Genomic DNA, 21,723 nt, shown 5'->3' with positions numbered 1-21,723 from the left:
AAGGCAGGCTTATCAGGCTGCAGAAATACTGCCTGTCCCAGTGCATCCAGATTGTCAGATGAGTTACCAGAGCAGGGTGGGGAGATAAAGCCTGAGGAGCACACAGGATCAGTTTGAAGTGGAGGGAATTAAGTGCTCTTACTCCGTGAAAATGGAAGGTTGCATCTTGAGAAAGAAATACAGGACCGATGTTTTGGGGGGAGGGCAGTGTTCATGAGGCTTATTAGGTAGCAAGCAGACAGGTTTAAAAGGGATCATTTGAAGAAAGATCCGGTGATGGTCATCTGGAAGATATTAGGAAGAACCAAGGCCCGGAGAGCTGCCACTCACACACACTGTGACCACTAGTTAGGGAGTACATAGAGTGTGCCCTCCCCCGTTATTTCCTGTGATTTTTTAAGTATTTTATTTTTTAATGAAAATGATTGATTAATGGCTGATTGATTGATTGAATTCCACTGTGCTAAGGATTGAACTTGGAACCGTGTATGCACTAGGCAAGTCCTCTATCACGGAGCTACACTGCCATCATTGTTTCTCTATTGTTAAATGGATGTTACTGTTGGGTGATGGGACAGACTATTCAGAGCTGCAGTTGGACCCTTGTTCCAAAGAAGTTGATCTGTGTGCCTGCTGGAACCCAGTGAGATTTTGGTACCTGGGTTTACAGTGTACAGATCTTAAAATAATCATTTGTGCTGTTGCTGTTGGTATGACACAACTTCTCTGCCAATAGAAAACCATGTAAAGTGTTGAGCCTTACAGAAGGCTGGAACTTCCTCTCTGTAGAATAAACTAAAGCTGTAAAATTACCTTTGAGATGGTCGTTTGTTGGAGATTTCTGAAGCCTTTTGGACTTTTTAACTCTTATTTGGTGGGAGATGGGATACACAGAACATTTTGCCAAGTCTTCCTTGGTTCCTTACCATTGCCTGTATCTCCCCTGAAGCAGACATCACACTGACACTACAGTGTGTATGCTATCTACTCAAGAATATGTAAAATGTAAACAAAAATTACATGAAAGAGAAAGTCACCTTTTTTAAGTTACTCACATTTTTTGAGACTAGAACTCACTAGCTACACTAGGCTGGCCTCACACTCAGAGATCCACATGTCTCTGCCTCCCAGGTCCTGAGGTTAAAGGCATGCACTACCGTGCCAGGACTAAATTACTCACTTTATAATGGAAGTTTACCTACCATACTTGGCTAAATGAGAAATGAGTTCAGGGAAGCTTGCTTATGTGTCAGTTGTTTAGAAGAAATACTTGCCTGCCCATTAGTGGTTTCCTTTCTTCGCTAATGTCCTTTCTCTGCTCTGTAGGCGACTAAATACTTTAAACAAGTGTGCAGTGATGAAGCTGGAGGTCAGCCCTCACCGGAAGCGAGTGAGTACCCGAATTACACAACAGGGTGGGGGCAACAAGCGTGCAAACCCAAACATGACTAGGTGGGCAGTAAAGGGTTCTGCTTGTCCATTCTAAACGTTAAAACCAGTATTTGCAGTCAGCCGAAGGAAATCATCTGTTATTTTTCCTGATGAACTCAGTGGGTGCCATATGACATGAAGCCCATTGAATTGCAGAGGAATTTCGCATTGCTCCCCAGAAAGCTAACATTCTTTAGGAGCTCTTCCTGGATGGAACAGTAACTCCATCTCAGAGCTGTCAAGATGAAAGCAAAGGCTGGCTTGGGGGATACTGTGGGGAATAGGAGGAGATTTGGTATGGGGCAGGGAGGAAGGGGCCGGGACAGGAAGTCGCACGCACACACTCTGTCAGTGGTGATGTGAACTGGTTTTTTTCTCTTTTGGATTAGAGCTGTGGGACCTTGGGAAAGGATGAGGTAATGATAGGAGCTAGTGTCACAGACTCGGGTAAACAGGAACCCATTTGCCCACAGAACATAGTCCTGACTATGGAGAGTATACATTTTAATTCTCCAACCGTCCCTGACCTGCAGAAAGCTGCCTTCTTCCAGGAGTTAAGCCTCATAAATAAGTGATGGGAACCTCAGCACCCACTGAGCTGGGCAGAGATTCTCCATGTGGGTGTGGGAGGCTGTCTACTCAGTGTTGTACAAACTGGGTCTTGATTCTGTCACAACAATGGCAAGGATAGCCAGCATTCAGAGTTTTAATTTACCTTCTGAAAGGCAGTATTCTGGTGGGACATTCTGATTCTTGAACATAAGCCAGGCATAATCAACCGCCACGTTCCCTAGTATCTACAAATGTCCCATGCTGGTGGCACTCACAGGGCATTCTTAAAGCCCTGTTAAATTGTCTGGAGCATATCTGACATTGAAACTGCCCAGGACCCTTGTGACATTAACTGTGGGGGAAAGTACCAGTAAGTGATGACACAGGGTTGGGCCGCTACATGATGGCTCACAGTGTGGGGGATGTCCTAGCCTGGCTTTTTTTTTTTTTTTTTTTTTTTTTTTTTTTTAGGCTACCTAGAGCCTTCAGCCACCATTCTGCTATTTGAACGTGGCTTCTTTTTTTTTTTTTTTTTAATTGCCCAAGAGAATATAAACACACTCTGTCAACAGGCAGCTACACTGGAGACAGTCCAGAGAGAGCCCCACCGCTGCTGATCCAAGTTCCAGTTCAGAATATTTTGCATGCTTGGAATTTTCTCCAATCTCAGAGGTCCCCTTTGTGAGCAATTAATGAACAGCCTAAAGACTCAGATTTTCAATAAAATAACTCATTTAGCTGGCAACACTTGGTGAGACTTTCTGTTAAAGTCTTTATACCTGGGCCAGTGAAATGACAATAGACTATAGGTGCCTGCTGCCAGGCATGACAACTGAGCTCTGTACCCAAGGTTTTTGAAAGAGAAAACTCACTCTGACCCATAGACATCCTATACAGATCCATATATAGCCATACATATCCCTACACATATGTGCAAACAGATTCTCCAAATAAAACACAGTACTCATAAATTGTTCAAGTCCATCTTTGTTACTTAAAAACAGAATGAAGGAAATGAGTAATGGACACTGGGAGCATCCTTTGATTAGTGTCCTGGCCCTTAGCCTGTGTCCTGGCCCCTGCCATCTGCTTGGCCTAGCACATACATGGCTTCATTTTGTCTTTGCAGAGTGAGGATTCGGATGAAGATGAGCCTTGTGCAATAAGTGGCAAGTGGACGTTCCAGAGGGACAGCAAGAGGTGGTCCCGACTTGAAGAGTTTGATGTCTTTTCTCCAAAGCACGACCCAATCCCTGGGTCCCCAGATGACCCTCACTTGCAGAGCGCCACAAGCCATGAGAGCATGCTGACAGACCTTAGTGAGCGCCAGGAGGTTTCCTCTGTCCGAAGCCTCAGCAGCACCAGCAGTGTCCACACCCACATGCCCCACAGCGGGGATGCTGTGACACCCCGAACGAATTCTGTCATCAGTGTCTGCTCCTCCAGCCACTTTGTAGGCAACGATGACTCTTTCTCCAGCCTCCCTTCCCCCAAGGAACTGTCCAGCTTCAGCTTCAGCATGAAAGGCCATGAGAAAAACACCAAGTCTAAGACAAGGAGCCTGCTGAAACGGATGGAGAGCCTGAAGCTCAAGGGCTCCCACCACAGCAAGCACAAGGCACCTCCGAAGCTGGGGTTGATCATCAGTGCTCCCATTCTGCAGGAGGGAATGGATGAGGAGAAGCTGAAGCCGCTGAACTGCGTGGAGATCTCAGCCCTCAATGGCAACCACATCAACGTGCCCATGGTACGAAAAAGGAGCGTGTCCAACTCCACCCAGACCAGTAGTAGCAGCAGCCAGTCAGAGACCAGCAGTGCTGTCAGCACACCGAGCCCAATCACCAGGACACGGAGCCTCAGCACCTGTAACAAGCGGGTGGGCATGTATCTAGAGGGCTTTGACCCTTTCAGTCAGTCCTCCCTGAATAATGTGACGGAGCAGAACTATAAGAACCGTGAGAGCTACCCAGAGGACACAGTGTTCTACATTCCAGAAGATCACAAGCCTGGCACTTTCCCCAAGGCCCTCTCCAATGGCAGTTTCTGTTCCTCGGGAAACAGTTCTGTGAACTGGCGGACCGGAAGTTTCCATGGCCCTGGCCACCTCAGCTTACGGAGAGAAAACAGTAGCGACAGTCCTAAGGAACTAAAGAGACGCAATTCCTCCAGCTCTGTGAGCAGCCGCCTAAGTATCTATGATAATGTGCCGGGCTCCATCCTCTATTCCAGTTCAGGGGACCTGGCTGACCTAGAGAATGAGGACATCTTCCCTGAGCTGGATGACATTCTCTACCATGTGAAGGGGATGCAGCGGATAGTCAACCAGTGGTCTGAAAAGTTTTCAGATGAGGGGGACTCCGACTCAGCCCTGGACTCCGTGTCTCCTTGCCCATCATCTCCAAAACAGATACACCTGGATGTGGACCATGACCGAAGGACACCCAGTGATCTGGACAGCACAGGCAACTCCCTCAATGAGCCTGAAGAGCCCACTGACATCCCAGAAAGAAGGGACTCTGGGGTGGGGGCATCCCTGACCAGGTGCAAGAGGTAAGGGTCTTACTTATCTAGACCAAGGTGGGGATCCAGCATCATCTGCATGGTGGGATAAAGCCACAGCCATGTAATGTCCAGCCAGGAGACCCCAGCATTCCAAAAGATAGGGGATATTGTGTACTAGGTTTAGATCAGTCAAGAAGGATGAAAACAATGGAACCTGGAGAGAAGTAGTGTTTGCATAGTGTGATCAGACTTTATGCCACCAAGGTGTATCCATAGATATGGTTAAAATGGTAAAGGGCATGTACAATCAAGTCAGCCCTCCCGCAGTTCCAAATCTTCAGGCTTAGCCAGGTACAGATGAGAAATACTTTGGGGGAGAAACTACCTTTCTTGTCATTATTCCCTAAATAATACAGTATAACAATGAACTCCTCACAGGTCATTATAAGTAACCCAGAGATCATTTACACTAAATGGGTGGGTGCCCCCAATGTGCATAGATGCTACACATCTTTTGTAAGAGACCTGAGCCTGAGAGTCTGAGGATGCTCTGGAGGGAGCCTTCTGTGGCTGTGTAGGAAGGACCAGTCTTTCTTCCTATGAGGAAAAACTGGAAAATAGCATCAGTCCTCTTGGTTCTTGAAGATGCCAGCGAGCAGCCTGTTTTGTGCCCTACCCAGAAGTGTCCGTCTCACTCCTACCCTGTTCTCTTGCAGGCACAGACTGAGATGGCATAGCTTCCAGAGCTCTCACCGGCCGAGCCTAAATTCTGTATCTCTGCAGATTAACTGCCAGTCTGTGGTCCAGATGAACCTACTGCAGAAATACTCACTCCTGAAACTGACAGCCCTGCTGGAAAAATACACGCCTTCCAACAAGCATGGCTTTAGCTGGTAAGAGAATCAAGTATACAATAAACTAACTGCAGGTGATGCCATGCAGTCCCCAAGGCTGTCCCAACACTGAGCATATGACCACTCTTCTGTTCCTTTATCAGTATCTCCAATCAGTCCTCCTTAGGCAATCTGTTTCCACATCCTTGAGGCTGTATTTTCAATACTTAATGAAGCTTGTGAAGTTTTCGGGAATTAACAGCAAGACTGGTTGGTTGGGTTTTCAGCCCTTTACATGAAAGATTTCGTCCCTCTCACATCATATAACATAGGCATTTTCTTTCCAGGAATAGGAATAACCCACACTAGGCAAATACATAGACACTATCAGGTCATGTTCATGAGAGGAAGGAAGGAAAAATGAGAAGATGTTAGAAGACACTTGTGTATGCTTTTAGAAGCTTTTTTTATTTTTGGCAGTCTTGGGAATTGAACTCGGGCTTTCATTCATGCTGAATGCACACTCTGCTGGTCATGTTTGAATGAACGTTTGGAGCATGGCTCAAAGATCAACATGTGCAGGGCTGGGGAGATGGCTCAGTGGTTAAAAGATGTACCCGTGCTAAAGAATTTGGTTTTGTTGTTTATTGGAGTCGGGAAGAGCTGCTCCCTGGCAAAAAAAAAAAAAAAAAAAAAAAAAAAAGTTCATGTTCAGGGAGTAATAAATTTAAATAGCTAACTATAAAAATCTTACATATACTATTTTTGTTTGGGTATCTCTGATATTTTGAGACAGAATCTGTCTTATTTTGTAACTCTGACTGTCTTGGAACTCACTATGTAGATCTGCCTGGCCTCAAACTCATAGAGATTCATCTGCCTCTACTTCCCAATTACTAGGATTAAATCCATGTGCCACCATGCCCCCTGCACCCCGTGCACAAACAAATATCTTTTAAAGGTTGATTTATTAGACAAAGGCCTCATGATTTTGAAAATCAGACAATCAGCGATGGGTTGTGGCCTGATCTGTGTACATACTGATTTTGTAGTCCTGCACAAAGACAACTGTGTTTGGATTCAGGTCTCTTAGTTTTGCAGCATCACAGGTACCTTGGAATCTCCTCACTAATTGTCCTATTGTTATGGGGATGAAGATGCAGTCTGTTTCATTGGACCACTCTGTGGTCACCCAATGTGGGTTGAGATAGCCTGAGGCAAAGTCCACTGTCCTCTGGCTCCTCCCTCCCAGGGTTGCACTGGGGATGTAGCTATAGCATCAACAACACCACTACCTCTCCCCCATCCTACCCCCCCCCACCACCACCAGAGCAATTATATAAGCCTAGCTAAATTCCGAACTTGTTTGTTCTGAATGACAGAAATACATATTGACCACTTCATCCCAGAATGCTTCAGATTTCGGTGGGGAGTGTAATGTGTTCTTCCCACATACCGCAGCCGGGCTCTTCACCCCTAACAAAGCAAGTATTATGCACGCTTCTACCACAGTACCGCATGCTTAACTGTATGGAAATACAAATTTGGCTCTACTCTCTGCTCTGGCTTTTCCTTTCCTAGAGCCATCAAGAGTAGCATGTCATGGCTGTGGGCAAGCACCCAGAAGCCAAGGCAGTTGGCTTTCTGTGGTATCCCCCTGTGCTTAGAGTAATATTTTCCTCACTACTATTTAAAACTGCATATTTCAGATTCTCCATTCAGGTGTCCACCCTACTACTTTAATTCTGGTCAGTGTTTCCAGTCAGTCAAAACCAAATATAAAAGCCTGGCAATTGTGGAATTGGGACGGCATGGAGCCCTTCTGCCCAAAGGTCTTTTCCTGTTCGGCTTTGCCCTTTCTGGCCTCACTCAGAGGAGTCATTTGTGAGCTCAGTTGTCCGCCTGATGGCCTTAAATGCCTGACATGGATTTCCTGCTGTTGCATATATGGCTGGGGGCTGACCTGCTTTCAGGATGCCTGGCAGCCTTGGGAAGCCTCACAAAACTCCCATTGTTCCTTTCCGCATTCCCATAGAAGCCCGAAGATGGCTGCATTCTCTGGGGTCATCAGCAGGGAATTTATTTTGACTTCTGGTCATGCTCCTTTTGGGCTCTGGTCTTGGTTCTCAGTGTGACAAGCCAGTCAGCATTGTGTGTTTGCTGATTTTTATACCGTGTTACCCAGACCTCTTGAAGGACCCAGAAGGGATTCGTACCCATGTAGGAAAAATGGGAACTTGTTTCTCAAGTTTTCATCAGAATTATCTACTAAGGTATTACATATATTTGCCTCTTCCTTCCTGCACCATGTAATAGACTACTAGCCCTGAATACATTCAGGAGCAGGCTGGGAAAGGTCATCAGCCTCCCCAAGGACCACAGACTCCTGTTCTCAAGATTAACAGGAATTAACAGATTCCCCCAGATGAGGAAGATTTTACCAGGTCTTAGAACTCCCAACTCTTCAAGTATCTAGAACATAGCCAGGCATGGTGGTGTATGCCTAAAGAATCTGAGACAGGCGGATTGTAATTTCAAGACCAGACTGAACTACATAGTGAGAAAATGTCTTATAAAGGAATCATAGAGATGTTATTGGGTGTGTGTAGCTCAATAGTAGAGCACTTGCCCAACAGTGCTCTGGATCCCGGCACCAAAAGCACAATACCTGCATACATACATACATACAGACAGACAGACAGACACACACACACACACACACACACACACACACCAAAAAGACCAGTATGGCCTTTAGTGTGGCTAATACAGCTGAGACATTGTTTGCAAAACAGGTTACATGAAATCAAGCAAATAAATGCATCCATCCCTCACTACCAGCACCATGTTCTTTCAACAGGGCTGTGCCCAAGTTCATGAAAAGGATTAAGGTTCCAGACTACAAGGACCGGAGCGTGTTTGGGGTCCCACTGACTGTGAATGTGCAGCGCTCAGGGCAACCCCTGCCTCAGAGCATCCAGCAGGCCATGCGCTACCTCCGTAACCATTGTCTGGACCAGGTGGGTGTAGCTGCAGGCAAATCCTGCTCATGGGAACTGAGCTTCATGCTGCTTTCCTTTTAGTTTTGAAGGGAAGGTGTTGGTTGCTTCCCCCTTCATCCCTAATGTTTTTATTTTAAAAGGTTGGGCTCTTCAGAAAATCAGGTGTCAAATCCAGGATTCAGGCACTACGGCAGATGAATGAAAGCGCTGAAGATTATGTCAACTATGAAGGCCAGTCCGCTTACGATGTGGCAGACATGTTAAAGCAATATTTTCGAGATCTTCCTGAGCCCCTCATGACAAACAAACTCTCGGAAACCTTCCTACAGATCTACCAGTGTAAGCATTCTTGGATCTCCTTAAGACTGTTGATGATGCTGGATATAGTGGGACCAAATGAAACATGCAGCCTCTGTTCATGTCATTCTTTCACCAAGAAAACATGCATAGGGACCCTCCAAATCACAAGTTACCAGTTTCTTGCCTTGCCTGTGGAATAGGTTTGTGTATACTTACAGAATAATTTGAAAAGTAACTTTTGTGGCCTGGGAGTGTGTTGGCAGAGTGATTATGTAGCAGGCATGGGACACTGGATTTGCTCCCCGCCACCACATAAGCCAGGAGTGGTGGTGCACACCTGTAATCCTAGTACTTGGGAGGTGGAAGTGGAGGTGGAGAGGTGAGAAGTTCAAGGCTGTCCTTGGCTGCAGGCTACCTGGCTTCCATGAGACCTTGTCTTATAAAGAAAGAGGGAATAAATGTTGCTGATTAGTCTGTAAGTGCTAAAGCAGTTGTACATCTTCACAGTCAAGTCCTGTATCATCTCTCATTTGTCTAGAGCAGTGTGACACAGATGCTGAAAAGTTGGGTACCAAAACCTGCCCTCTGCTGCCCCTTTTCCCTTCTCTTTCTCCCTCCTCTCCCCCGCCACTTCTCCACTCTCTCTCCCTCTCTCCTTTCCTCCCATCCACCCTCTCCTCATTCCCTTTCCTCCTCCCTTGTCTATAGACTTACCATTTACACCTCTCTCACAGGGCTGTTGAGTTTTAAATTTCTCTAGTGTCTGTGTGTTTTATCTCACTAGAAAATGAATAGTTTTTTTTTTTTCTCTGTTATTCATCACGGCCCCTTCCAGACATACGTGGGGAAACAGTACGCATGGCCTCCTCACTTTCAAGCGCAGCTTAAAGCAAACAGTTGTAGAAATAAATGATCAAGATGAGGATCGTGGCTTTCACAGTCTTGTATTTTTCTTGGCTCAGGTGGCATTAGTGCAGCGTGATTTAAAAGCAGCTCCTCGCAGCTGAAATGGTCTTTAGCACTGACGTATTGAGCTTCATTTTATGAGAAACGGAGCGGGTCTGGTCTGGACTGTTTCATTATTTGTTTCGTCCTTTCATATTTTATGAAAACACAGGTCACATTTTCCCCCTCCAGGGTATTTGTTATGCATCGTAACCATGGAGCTGTTTAATCAGTTTGTCTTATGGCCCTACATTTAAGTGACTTGATTTTTCCACCACATGCTTTTAAAAAATTGAAGTTTGCCTGGCGAGTAAGACTGGAAGGCTGGGTGTAGACTCACTGCAGTGTCAACTGTTCTTAGCCCTACGTGCATTTTTATACATTTGCCTCTTGGTGTTCTTTCTCAACCTTAAGTTATTATTTGAAATCTGTCTATTTAAATCAACATCATATTTTCACAGTCTTTCCCATTTTAGAGATGAGCAAATGGATCAAAACTGGCCTCCAAAGATTTTGGACCTTTTATTGCCAGCTGAGCAATCTCCACTCTTAACTTCTTGCACGTGTCTCACATAAACTTTTTATTGAGACTACACAAAATCTTAAATATAGAGTGATTTCAATAATTAAGATGGCAAGTTTTAATTAAATTTGAATTTTTTTTTTTTTTTTTTTTTTTTTTTTGAGTGCTTAGAAGAAACAGTTCTGTACACTACAAGAGCATACCATCTGGGGCCAAACTCTGAGGTCGATTTTTAGAGTATGTTAGCACTGTGGGTGTTTAAAATGTTTCAACTCCCCCTATGAGGCAGGAAATACTTGAGGGTAGTGACGCCTGTGGCAGCCCATAATTTCATCCTTATTAATCTTTAGTATGCTTTCTGCAAGTACTCCTTCGGTGTTTGATGCCGATGTTTGCTTTGGGCTGGGGACTTGCCATGTATGTGGAAAATCAGAGCTGATGGCAGGAATGCTTGTGCCCTGCAGATGTGCCCAAGGACCACCGTCTCCAAGCTATCAAGGCAGCCATTATGCTGCTGCCTGACGAGAACCGGGAAGTTCTCCAGACGCTTCTCTACTTCCTGAGTGATGTCACGGCAGCCGTGAAGGAAAACCAGATGACTCCCACCAACCTGGCTGTGTGCTTAGCCCCTTCTCTCTTCCACCTCAACACCCTGAAAAGAGAGAATTCTTCCCCAAGGTACAGATCAGACACAAGGAGCATGGCCAGGCCCTGCTCTTGAGAAGCATCTCTCACTTCCTCCTAGGGCTGTGTCCCTGTATTCTTGTTGGATTCTTACCTGAACCAAGCAAAGGTGCTTAGTCCTGGAATTAGGCCCTCGTATGACACTGTGACAGATTGCCTGACACAACTTAAGGGAGTAAAGGTTGATTTTGCTCATGGTTTCAGAGGGTTCAGCCTGTGGTTGGTTGGCCTGGTGTCTTAGGTGGGACATCACAGAGCAGCAGGACCTTTGTTTCATGGCAGCCTGATTGCAGAGAGAAAGAGGGCAACAGAGACAAGATAACCAAGGACCTGCCCACAGTGACCTATTCTCCAGCTGCATCCTAGCTGGGGCATTAGTTGTCCAGAATGTGAACTGCTTGGGAGCATTTCCTGTTCAAGCTCCTTTCGTTCTCAGCTCTCAAAGTAGCCCTGTGCCTCTCTGTCTCCTTTGCTAAAAGCAGTCCTTTAACAGGAGGGGCCCTGAGACAGGGCCCCATGGGTGTGTGCTTTGGCATATCCAGTGTTTAAGGCAAATCAAACAGTGTTGTTTCCATTCTCCCAGACAACAGCCTTGCAGACCTACTGGCCTAAATGGCCCTGAGTGGGAGCTGCTTGCAGTAGGGACAGATGGTATCCCCAGTACCTTAGCTCCTGTGGGACCAGGAAATACACATTTCTGACCTGTGCGTGGATTTGGAAGCAAGGCTACAAAGGACAAAGGTTACTATTGAACCTCAGAGTTGTTCCTACTTAGCATATGACCTAAGCCGATTATTGACAAACATTTCTGCCTAGAATACAAGTACACAAGGTGGATATAGCTGTGGAGAAATTGGGAGACCCTCAGTGCTCCAGACAAGGTTGATACTTATCTGGAACTTACTCCATACCAGGCACAAAATCTTTTCTTTGAATTGATCTTCTCATATCATAACAATCACAGGAGATAGGCAAACTGCCAACGATCTTTTTTCCCAAAAATAAAGTGAAGTTTAGGGAAAGGTAAGTTCTGGAAGGAAATAAGAAGAGATCTGGTTTGCACTTCTTACATGAATACTTCATGGTAAGATCACCCTTCCAGCATAGGAAGATAGGGTGACTAGCTGGATGAACTCAGCACATCCTGCTTCTGTCCAGCCCTAGGAACCTGAAAAGTGTTTCTCAGCTTGGTGCATTGAAGTCCTTGTACCTAAAAGCCATGCAATACTTAAGTAGCCTTTTACCTGGTGTTAAATTAAATTGTTGGGACATTCCAACTTTAATGGGTTAGAAAACTACAGGAGATGAGCAGAAGAAGGGCCAGATAAGATTAAGACAAGCCACCTAGAAAACAATAGTTATCCTTCACCTAAGGTAGGGGATCCTATTTCCTTAGCCTGTAGGGATAGCAATACCATCTACCTCTACTGCAAGCAGCTCCCACCTCAGTTCCTGTAGAATCTGCCTCTTTGCTGTCGACAGCAAATACGTATTCTTTTGAGCTGCTTAGTAAAAACTTCCTTAAATAGCCTGGATATTTAAGCAAAACATGTCTTTGTATTTTGTGGTACATTTTTTTTCATAAAATAATGAGAGACTGCTAAACAAACAGAAGCTGTTCTGAACCACTTTGCCTGCTTATCCGAACCCTTTCTTTCCTTTTTTTTCCCCCTTAGGGTCATGCAAAGAAAACAGAGTTTGGGGAAACCAGACCAGAAAGATCTGAATGAAAACCTAGCTGCCACGCAAGGGCTGGCCCACATGATAGCTGAGTGCAAGAGGCTCTTCCAGGTACCCTGTCCCAAAGCTTGGCTGTTATACTAAGGGGGTGGGGCACAAAGTCATTGGTGCTTGTTCTCATCTGGGCAAAAGGTCTTTCCCATAATAGGAGATTATGTACATGGCTAAGAATGTCTCTCTCTCTCACACACACACACACACACACACACACACACACACGTAGGCCACTCAGCCACTCACTCATGTGCACCCTCTCTCACTCACACATGAGCTATTTACGTGTTTAGATATACATGCGTGTATACATTCACTGCAGTTAATGTTTTGTGAAATGGTTGACCTTGGACCTAAAACATAAAAGCAGAGTTCAAGGCCAGCCTGGTCTACAGAGCTAGCTCTGGGACAGCCAGAGACACACAAGAGAAACCCTGTCTTGGGAGAGGGGGGAAAAGCAATAAATTATCTGGAATTAAAAATCTGTCTGAGAGACGTGCGTTGACCCGTGTAAGCCCTGTTGTAATTATCCTCCATTCATTAGCTCACAGGAGCAGGGGTGGGCTGCCAGCTTGGGTCAGGCCATTGCTTCTGCCCTTCACCGTTTACTGAGGCACTGGCAGACCCATTACCTCCTGGTCTTGTGTGTTCCTCCCAGATTCCCGAGGAAATGAGCCGATGCCGCAACTCTTACACTGAACAAGAGCTAAAGCCCCTCACACTGGAGGCCTTGGGACACCTGAGCAGTGATCAGCCTGCCGACTACAGACATTTTCTCCAGGACTGTGTGGATGGCCTGTTTAAGGAGGTCAAAGAGAAGTTCAAAGGCTGGGTCAGCTATCCTACTTCTGAACAGGCTGAGCTGTCCTATAAGAAGGTCTGTCTTCTCTTCTCCCTGTCCATTCCCATGGTCATGACTTGAGACTCTGCCCAGTTGTATTCTCTATGGGGAACCCTATCCCTGACATTGAGAACTGGCCCCGTGTTGGGCAGCCAGGTGATTGAGATTCCCTGGTTAAGAACAGACTTTTATCCAGGGAGATGAATATGAGCAATCTGCCTGTGATGCGCGCCCCTTCCTGCCATAGAATCATCCTGGACTTACCCGATTCACTAGTGTTACTGGGCTTTCAAGGGGCATCTCAGGACATGCTTACATATTTTTTTTTCTGTACCGTAAAGAAAATAGTTTTACACTTCCATGTATTCCAAGCCACTGTCTGTGGCATCTTTTGTATCTCCTCATAATGTCCATCAAGGTGTTTGTCAACACTGTGTCTTCTAACACCATGAAAATAAACTGAGTGGTCAAATGGCCATATAGACTTCGGGGTGAGATAAATTAATTTATCCCAGCCATTCTGATACAAGCCCCAGGAGACAGAAGTCATGGTTCTGACCACAGTTGACACTATTTTGTTTGCACTCCTAGCTTGTTCTTGAGTGTATTCAGGGCTAGTAGCCTATTAACTTCACAGATTTATTCATTAATCAGCCTCGGAACAGGGGCCGTGTACCCACTCAAAATTGGCTTTCAGAAGCAATGTGTATGTGCACTGAAAACCATGCGTCTCCTTTGCAGGTCAGTGAAGGACCCCCACTAAGGCTGTGGAGGTCAACCATTGAAGTTCCTGCGGCACCCGAGGAGATCTTAAAACGTCTTCTGAAAGAACAGCACCTCTGGGATGTGGACCTGCTGGACTCCAAGGTGATAGAAACCCTGGACAGCCAGACCGAAATCTACCAGTACGTCCAAAACAGCATGGCACCCCACCCTGCTCGGGACTACGTTGTGTTGAGGTGAGAGCTTCCAAATTGACCTGACCACGGCATAGGCAATTACACAACAGGACTGAGCCAGCGTGTCACTGAAACTCACAATATGGTTGTTATTTAAAAGTAGTGTAGATGTCAGGGAAAGTGCTGAGCGATTTCAAAGCACATTTATGTTCATGTCAACAGGCAGTTTCACTGAGTCGGGCTTTACCTCTTAGAACTGAGCTCTAAAGGGGGAAGAGCTTTTCAAATGAATGTACACCATGGTCCTCCATTTCTGACCCTTTGCCTGATACTCTGGTTAGAACAAGTGGATGGGCCAGGAAGTAGCATTTAGTATGAAGTGAGAGTATTTAGGCTGACTTATATGTAAATCCCAAATCCTCCAAGGCCAATGAGAGAACAGTTTCAAAAAGCGTTGAGGAACGATCACGTTATCCTTCCAGAACTGTTCACCGCCTGTTTGATATTCACATCCTGAGACATCCATGAAATGTAAAAGGGGTAAAAAAAAAAAAAAAAACACTTAAAACTGGCTCTTTTCCAAAAAGGGACTGGGTGACTGAGCATTTCCAACCTAAGTAGAAGTTGTGCAGTACCAGTTGAGACCATGAACAGTGACTGGGAGGATGGCACTGGCCGGGAGGGAGGTGCCATTTTCAACCTGGCTTCTGAGAAATTTCATTCCATGCCCTCTCTGGTTTTGCCTCCACAGGACCTGGAGGACTAACTTACCCAGGGGAGCCTGTGCCCTCTTACTGACCTCTGTGGATCACGACCGGGCACCTGTGGTAGGGGTGAGGGTTAATGTGCTCCTGTCCAGATATTTGATGGAACCCTGCGGGTCAGGAAAATCCAAACTCACCTACATGTGCCGAGCTGATTTAAGGTACGCCCTGACTCTGACCTTCTGATGTGGGGGATGGGGATGCAGAAAATGCAGACTTTTCTGTATGATGCTCAGTGTGGTGAAATGAATCTATCACTGGGTCTTGGAGACTTAATGAAGAGTGGTGCTTGTAAAGCAATACTGTGATGAAGATTGCTGTCCTTTTGGATGTTGCTTCCAATCCATATTCCTTAAGCAGTGTGAATTTGGTGGTTTTATTACAAGTTTAAAACCACAGGAAGTAGTATATTTTATATTGAGTCAACAAGTAGATATTTCCTGTTTCATGTTGGAAGGTGTTTTATGGTGCATGTTTTGTAATTGATTATGCCTCTCTCTGTGCATTTATTGCACAAATGGGATTCATCAACTACAAGGACACCCAAAGTCAACTAACCAATGCTCTTTTCTTAAATAATTCCCCTTTGTAGGCATCAGTTACCCATGTTAGGCATTTCTGTGATACATGCCAAGGCTTCCTGTATGCAAGGCCATGCTTTCAATGTTGTCCCTTAGAAATTTTCTGGTCCTAGATGTGTAACAGATACCTGGGGGTTGTCTGTAGACCAAAGGTCATCTTTACTTTCTCATGTTGTTCACCAAGGAGTAGAACAAGGAGTAGGCATGGCAGCCCTTGCGAGGCTGAGGCAGGCCGATCACTGTGTTTAAGAAGAAAGAAATGGAAGTTGGAGCCTCTGGAGCTCAGTAGTGAAGCATTTTCCTCTCACTCTTGAGTCTTCAGCACAGTCCTCATAGTTCCGATTTTAAAAGAGAAAGAGTGTGTGTATTCAAGACAGCCTTCATCACATCTCATCCTTTCTAATTTACATAACTCACCAGCTTTTCTTTTGTGTGACAGGGGCCACATGCCAGAGTGGTACACAAAATCTTTTGGACATTTGTGCGCGGCTGAAGTGGTAAAGATCCGGGACTCCTTCAGTAATCAGAACACTGAAACAACCAAAGATAGCAAATCCAGGTGATTGCCATGGTGAAACACCCGTGTCTGCTGCCTAGGTGAAACACCCGTGTCTGCTGCCTAGGTGGTTGTTTCCAGAGCCTTGCCAGTCCTCAGAGGAGTCCATCTGGGTCTCATTGACTATAGCAATTTGACGGGATTTTTTTTTTTTTTTTTTTGAAGCTGCTTCCTGTTTGTCTTAGGTCTATGTTATAGACCTTGACTGGATTATATAAGACTTGGGGCATGGGAAAGGGGTGTACTGGTATTATTGAGATTGCTTCTGAGAAGCAAGGACTCTTTCAGCTCATAACGGAAGATGGTAGAGAGGACGTCATTCTCTCATGACGTCAGCGCATGTGTACCTATGTTGTTTGCAGTGTGTTGAGAGACTGACGTGTCCACTGGAATAGTTGGTACTCATTGACAGGTTTTCTCCCTGAGATGAGCAGAGGATGGTTTGCACAGAGAAGTGTGAATGTGTGTGATGCTGGCTGAGTGGCAGGGATAGAGAGATGAGATGCAGTGTCTGGCACACTGAGATGCTCCACATAGGATGCTGATTCATACACCAGGTTTTGCTCCACCTGGAATAGCCGACTACCCAGGGATCTACCCAGAAGGGGAATCCAGCTCCCCCAAGGCTGTTGTGTTGTTGTTGGGAGGGGGGGTGTTTTTTGAGTTTTTTTTTTTTTTTTTTGTCTTTTGTTTTTTCTTTTCTTCAAACCTTTGCTTTGTCTTTTGTTTTTTCTTTTCTTCAAACCTTTGCTTTCCCATAAACTATAGTTTCCCATGACTGTAGTAATGTAGCCATTAAGACTAAAAAGCATCCTCTCCACTCCCTTGACTGGCTCCAAAGGAAGGCTTTTATTTACAAGAGATGTAAAGGCCTAACACTAACACCCACAAGCAAAGTACTTTTTTATTTCCAGGACTAGGAGTTGAACCCAGGGCCTTTTATATGCCAGGCAAGCACTCTACAGAGGACTTTATCCCAAGCTCTGTTTTGACCTTTTATTTTGAGACAGGGTCTCACCATGTTGCCCAGGCTGGTCTTGAACAACTAACTCACTGTATAGCTGAAGCTCCTATCTCAGTCTGTTGAATAGCTGGGATAAGAGGTGTTTATCAACACTTGTTACGTGTTATAATTCATAGTATTTTCATGCTTGTGACATAAGCCCTAAGATAAACAAGGGAACACAGGGAAGTATGTCCCCAGTAGAGTAAACCCAAGCACAAGAGGCTTTTGATTATTGGTGTTATCAGTGTTCCTGACAACTACGTGTGTGTATTTTCATTGGGTTTGTCCTCGTGCACAAATAGGTTTCTTGACTGTTTGTTATTTTTCCTCCATTTCTGTTTTCTCTCATAATGCCCTTGAACTGTATTTTCATAAAAATGGGGGATAATAATAATCTCAGTGAAAAAAGATAGTGCAGGCATTTGGAAGGGTGGTCTTTATACAGGTTTTACTGTAATGATAAAGATTGACTCAAGACAGTATTAGTAAATTTATTTTGTATGGATCAAAAAGTAAATAACGTATGAATGAGAGTTGAAGAAGGATTTTTATTTTGTTATAACTTAGTTACCTTGTCAGTATTATTTCAGAGGTTCTTTGAAGAATGGGGGAGGGGGTCAGAGTAGAGTTTTAAAATTTGAGTATTTGAATTACCAGTGTTGCTTGTGAAGATGTGCGTGTATATTCAACTTTGTTGGCTTCTGGATCTGTAAGATTATATGCTGTATATACCATTCTATTGAGAAACATGTACACATGTCTGTCCACTGTTCTTTCAGACATAGATAAAGCATGATAAAGATTATTATTTAAAATATACTTGTATTTATACCTCAGATATTCTTTTGGGTTTTGTACCTCAAGGTTCCCCTCTCCCCATTGTAAATACACATGAATACAGTTTTAGTGAAAAAAAAAATGAGTAAATAAAGGAAGTTTATAATGTACCCTATATCTGTACAGAGTATATTCAGTAAATGCACTATTAAATGTTTAAAGTAAGGGGAAGAGTCTGGCCTGCTTTCTGCATTGCATCTTCTCCTTCTGCCCTTAGAAGTAGGGATTGCAAAGCAGAGCGGCCCAATGCCAACCAAAGTCCAAAGAAAACTCGGACGACGAATCATTCCAAGGCCAAGCTGCAACTGAGCCACTCACCCACAAACAGGAAACCCTGGTGAAGGTTCAGGAAGCCTGAAGATTCTCTCCACACCAAGGTCAGACACGATGCTGAGAAGTTACTAGAATGGAGCAACAGCAACGGAACAATTGTTAAAAGCAAAGTCAAGGTCACTGATTAATCCACAAAAGGTCTCTTTCCCATATTGAACTTTCCTGTTGAAGGGATTCCTTAGGTCTGGCCGGAGAAGAAGTCAGAGTGCCTTGGGACTTTTTAAGAACTAGGCTTACATTGTGTAACATCCCACAACTTGTCCGTGTGAGTCATTGTATAGATTGCGAGTTCTTCAAGGGCAGACACATCTCCTGCACACCTTTGTAACCCTCTACAGCAGCTTTCAGTGTTTTGTACTTGTAGACACCTAATAAATTTATCATTTGCTAAAGAACACTGATAGGATTTGCTTCTCTTGTTTTTAAGAAAAGAAATCTAACTTAATGTCAGCCTTAAACTCTTACTTCTTTTCCTCATTCTTATTGGTTTTTGTTATATTTTCAATATTTTGGTTGACACAGTGTCTTTCTACAAAGCCCAGGCTAGCCTCAAACTCAATATATAGCCTAGACTGACCTTGAACTCACAGCCTGCCCGCCTCAGTCTCTTGATCCCTAAAATTACAAGCCTGTGCAACCGTGCGCAGATGCTGCCCACTTGGAAATTGGGAAGTGATTAGAAAAGATGGTAAATTCTCTGCATGTTGAGTCTAAGAGTTCTTTGTCAAGCCTGGTATGACAGCACAAGTCTTTAATCCTGGCACTAGGGAGGTAGAGGCAGGCAGATCTCTGAATTTGATGCCTGACTGGTCTATGTAGTGACTTATAGGGCAACTAAAGCTAAATAATAGACACTGTCTCACACACACACAAGTTTCTTTGTTCTGAGCACTGAAGTCAGGGCCTTACACATAAAGAATAGGCATGCTCTACCACTAAACCACATCTGCCACCCCTCTGGTGGACTTTACCAGTTTCTTCTCTTACAAGCACCAGGAAGTCCATATACAAGAGGTTTGATTTTTGTCAGTGTTTACTTAAGCCATAGAGAGCAAGAAATCTTTAAATTTTCTAAAAGGCCAAATTATTTGTCTATCTCCAGACAGCTATAAAAAATAAGTGTCTTGAACCAGAATCTCTGAATACATATTGTCTGAAGAATCCAGAATCCCTACAATACCAGCACGTTCTATACACAATGCCACCAACATTAGTTCACATGCCTCATGTAACATTTGTTACATCATGCTTCTGTAGCAAAAAATGAAATGTGATTCTCACACTATTCAGATTGAAGACAGCTTTAAGCAAAGCTAGCTCACCCTGCCCCATGCTCTTAAAACTGTCTTTACATCTTATCTTTCTTTTTAAGATAAAACCACCCATCCCAGCTGACCTCAGAATTGTTTAGTTTAGAATGACCTTGAATTTCCATTCCTCCTGCCTCCACCCTCCAAACACAAAAGGGTCACAAGCATACAGCAACATGCCCAATGTGAACTCAGAGCACTATGCATTCTAGGTAAGCACTCTACTAACTGACTTATTTCCTCAAATATTTAAAGTAGAAACAATACCATTAATGAGTATTGAGAGTTCTGTCTTCACTCAGGAGTAGTTGAGGTGGTCACCAGAAACACTCAAAGGAGTTCTTAAGCCCCAGGCTTGCTACCTACCAGTTTGGTGGAGTATTATTATTATTATTATTATTATTATTATTATTATTATTATTATTAGATTTATTTTACATATGTGAATATTTTGCCTGCATGTATGTGTATGTACTATATGTGTTCCTGATACCCATGGAGTTCAGAAGAGAGACATCAGATTCCTTGAAACTGGAATTAGGGATGGTTGTGGGTCAACATGTGGGGGCTGGGAATGGAACCCTGCTCTGCAAGAGCAACAGATGCTCCTAACTGCTGAGACATCTCTATAACTCCCTCCCTACCAATTTTAGATGAGAATGATGGAAATACCCTCTTTAAAAATGAATGACACTTTTAATGCTCTTTACTATATTTTAAAGTATTTATTTATTGTGTTCTGTGTGAACCTCATACATACAGATACTAATGGAGATCAGAAGAGAGCATTAGAACCCTTAGAACTGGAGTTCCAGGCAGTTCTCAGCTGCCCAGCGTGAGTGCTGGGAACTAAACCTGGGTCCCCTGTAAGAGCAACAAATACTCTTCACTTCTGAGCTAATTCTACAGCCGCCTTTTGACATTTGTTCAGGGTGGTGGAGATAACTGAAACTTTTCATTTACATATATACATATCAGAAAAATTGAGAAATTGATGGCTCTAACAAGGTGTGTATGCTTTTACAGCTACATGCATGAGTGCTTGCACTGCCTTTGTCCATATTTCCAGCACTCACCTAAACCTCACATGTATCTTATGAGGCATAGACATTTGATCAGGTTGTATGTGGCTAAGAGGATTAGTGATAAAATCCCCAGATCTGGGTGGCCAAAAAGTGTTTGATCGAAGCTCAGGCCCCATATCTCAAAATACCTGATGTTGGCTGGTCTTTCTTTAACTCTCAGAGCCAATCTACTGTTGTTTTTTTCACTGGAAACAGAATGAACCAAGATAAATAAAACTGTAAGTGAAACAGCTGTTAGCATCCTGAGGAAACTGCTCTCCTGTCAGTCTACCTCAAAAGGATCAAAGGGAGTAAATAAGTCAGAAGAGATAGAAGGCAACGTTTATTTTGATGGCTGGTGAAATAACTATCACAGCAAACCAAATAAATGGTTTCAAACGTACTAAGATTCTACTTACCCTCCTTGAGTAGCATAGAAGGGCATGACTTCCAGTTTGCACACAAACATTTTCCTATTGTAACTAAGCAGTTACATCGTTTGATGGTATAAGGGAACATCTATTTTCTTAACCTGTAGCCAAGAATCACAGTTCCATTTTTATTTGTTTATCTTATCCTTACTGTAATACCCTATTATGCCCTTACCATTGTGAAAGCAACATGTGCTGTTGGGGAGATTGCTGTACAGGTACTTTCAAAACCAAGGGCTAGTCATATAAGACTGGAACAGCATTGCGTACCAACAGTTTATCTGGCTGGCCTGTAGAAGCACACAGGAGGGCTTATAAACCAGAAATCCTGAGGCATGACATCACGGCACGCGTGTCAGTTTAGTGGTCCATCAGGATGAGATTTGCCTTAGGAACTTAAATTCCATTTCTCTGAGGAATGCGCATTACAAAAGCCCTCAAAGAGGCAGGTGGCAGGAATAACTCAGGTAGGTCTGTCTGCCCTGCACAATTGCAGTAAGTTCAAGCCCATTCTTTGGAGTGGGGAGAGGGGGGAATGATCAGTCCTCTGAAGCCTGGGAATTTGCAAAACTCATATTAGCAGCTGCAGCCCAGA

General features: G+C 44.2%; 1 protein-coding gene across 3 annotated transcripts in view; it reads left to right on the top strand.

Annotated features, from left to right (window-relative positions):
- Positions 1-18,718, top strand: part of Dlc1 (DLC1 Rho GTPase activating protein) — a 355,052-nt gene extending 336,334 nt beyond the window's left edge. For all 3 annotated transcript variants that reach the window (XM_051182280.1, XM_051182278.1, XM_051182279.1), the window contains 11 exons: positions 1,327-1,390; positions 3,113-4,533; positions 5,202-5,378; positions 8,179-8,338; positions 8,461-8,659; positions 10,553-10,766; positions 12,449-12,563; positions 13,165-13,383; positions 14,089-14,306; positions 14,998-15,171; positions 16,031-18,718. In XM_051182280.1, the coding sequence (XP_051038237.1) occupies positions 1,327-1,390; positions 3,113-4,533; positions 5,202-5,378; positions 8,179-8,338; positions 8,461-8,659; positions 10,553-10,766; positions 12,449-12,563; positions 13,165-13,383; positions 14,089-14,306; positions 14,998-15,171; positions 16,031-16,154 (3,085 nt within the window). In that variant the 3' untranslated portion in view covers positions 16,155-18,718. The remainder of the gene's footprint in view (positions 1-1,326; positions 1,391-3,112; positions 4,534-5,201; positions 5,379-8,178; positions 8,339-8,460; positions 8,660-10,552; positions 10,767-12,448; positions 12,564-13,164; positions 13,384-14,088; positions 14,307-14,997; positions 15,172-16,030) is intronic.
- Positions 18,719-21,723: the final 3,005 nt, after the last annotated feature.

Source organism: Phodopus roborovskii, unplaced genomic scaffold (assembly GCF_943737965.1).
Source record: "Phodopus roborovskii unplaced genomic scaffold, PHOROB, whole genome shotgun sequence".
Taxonomy (NCBI): domain Eukaryota; kingdom Metazoa; phylum Chordata; class Mammalia; order Rodentia; family Cricetidae; genus Phodopus; species Phodopus roborovskii.
Note: the sequence above shows the minus strand (reverse complement) of the source record. Positions and strands in the feature narration are given on the sequence as shown.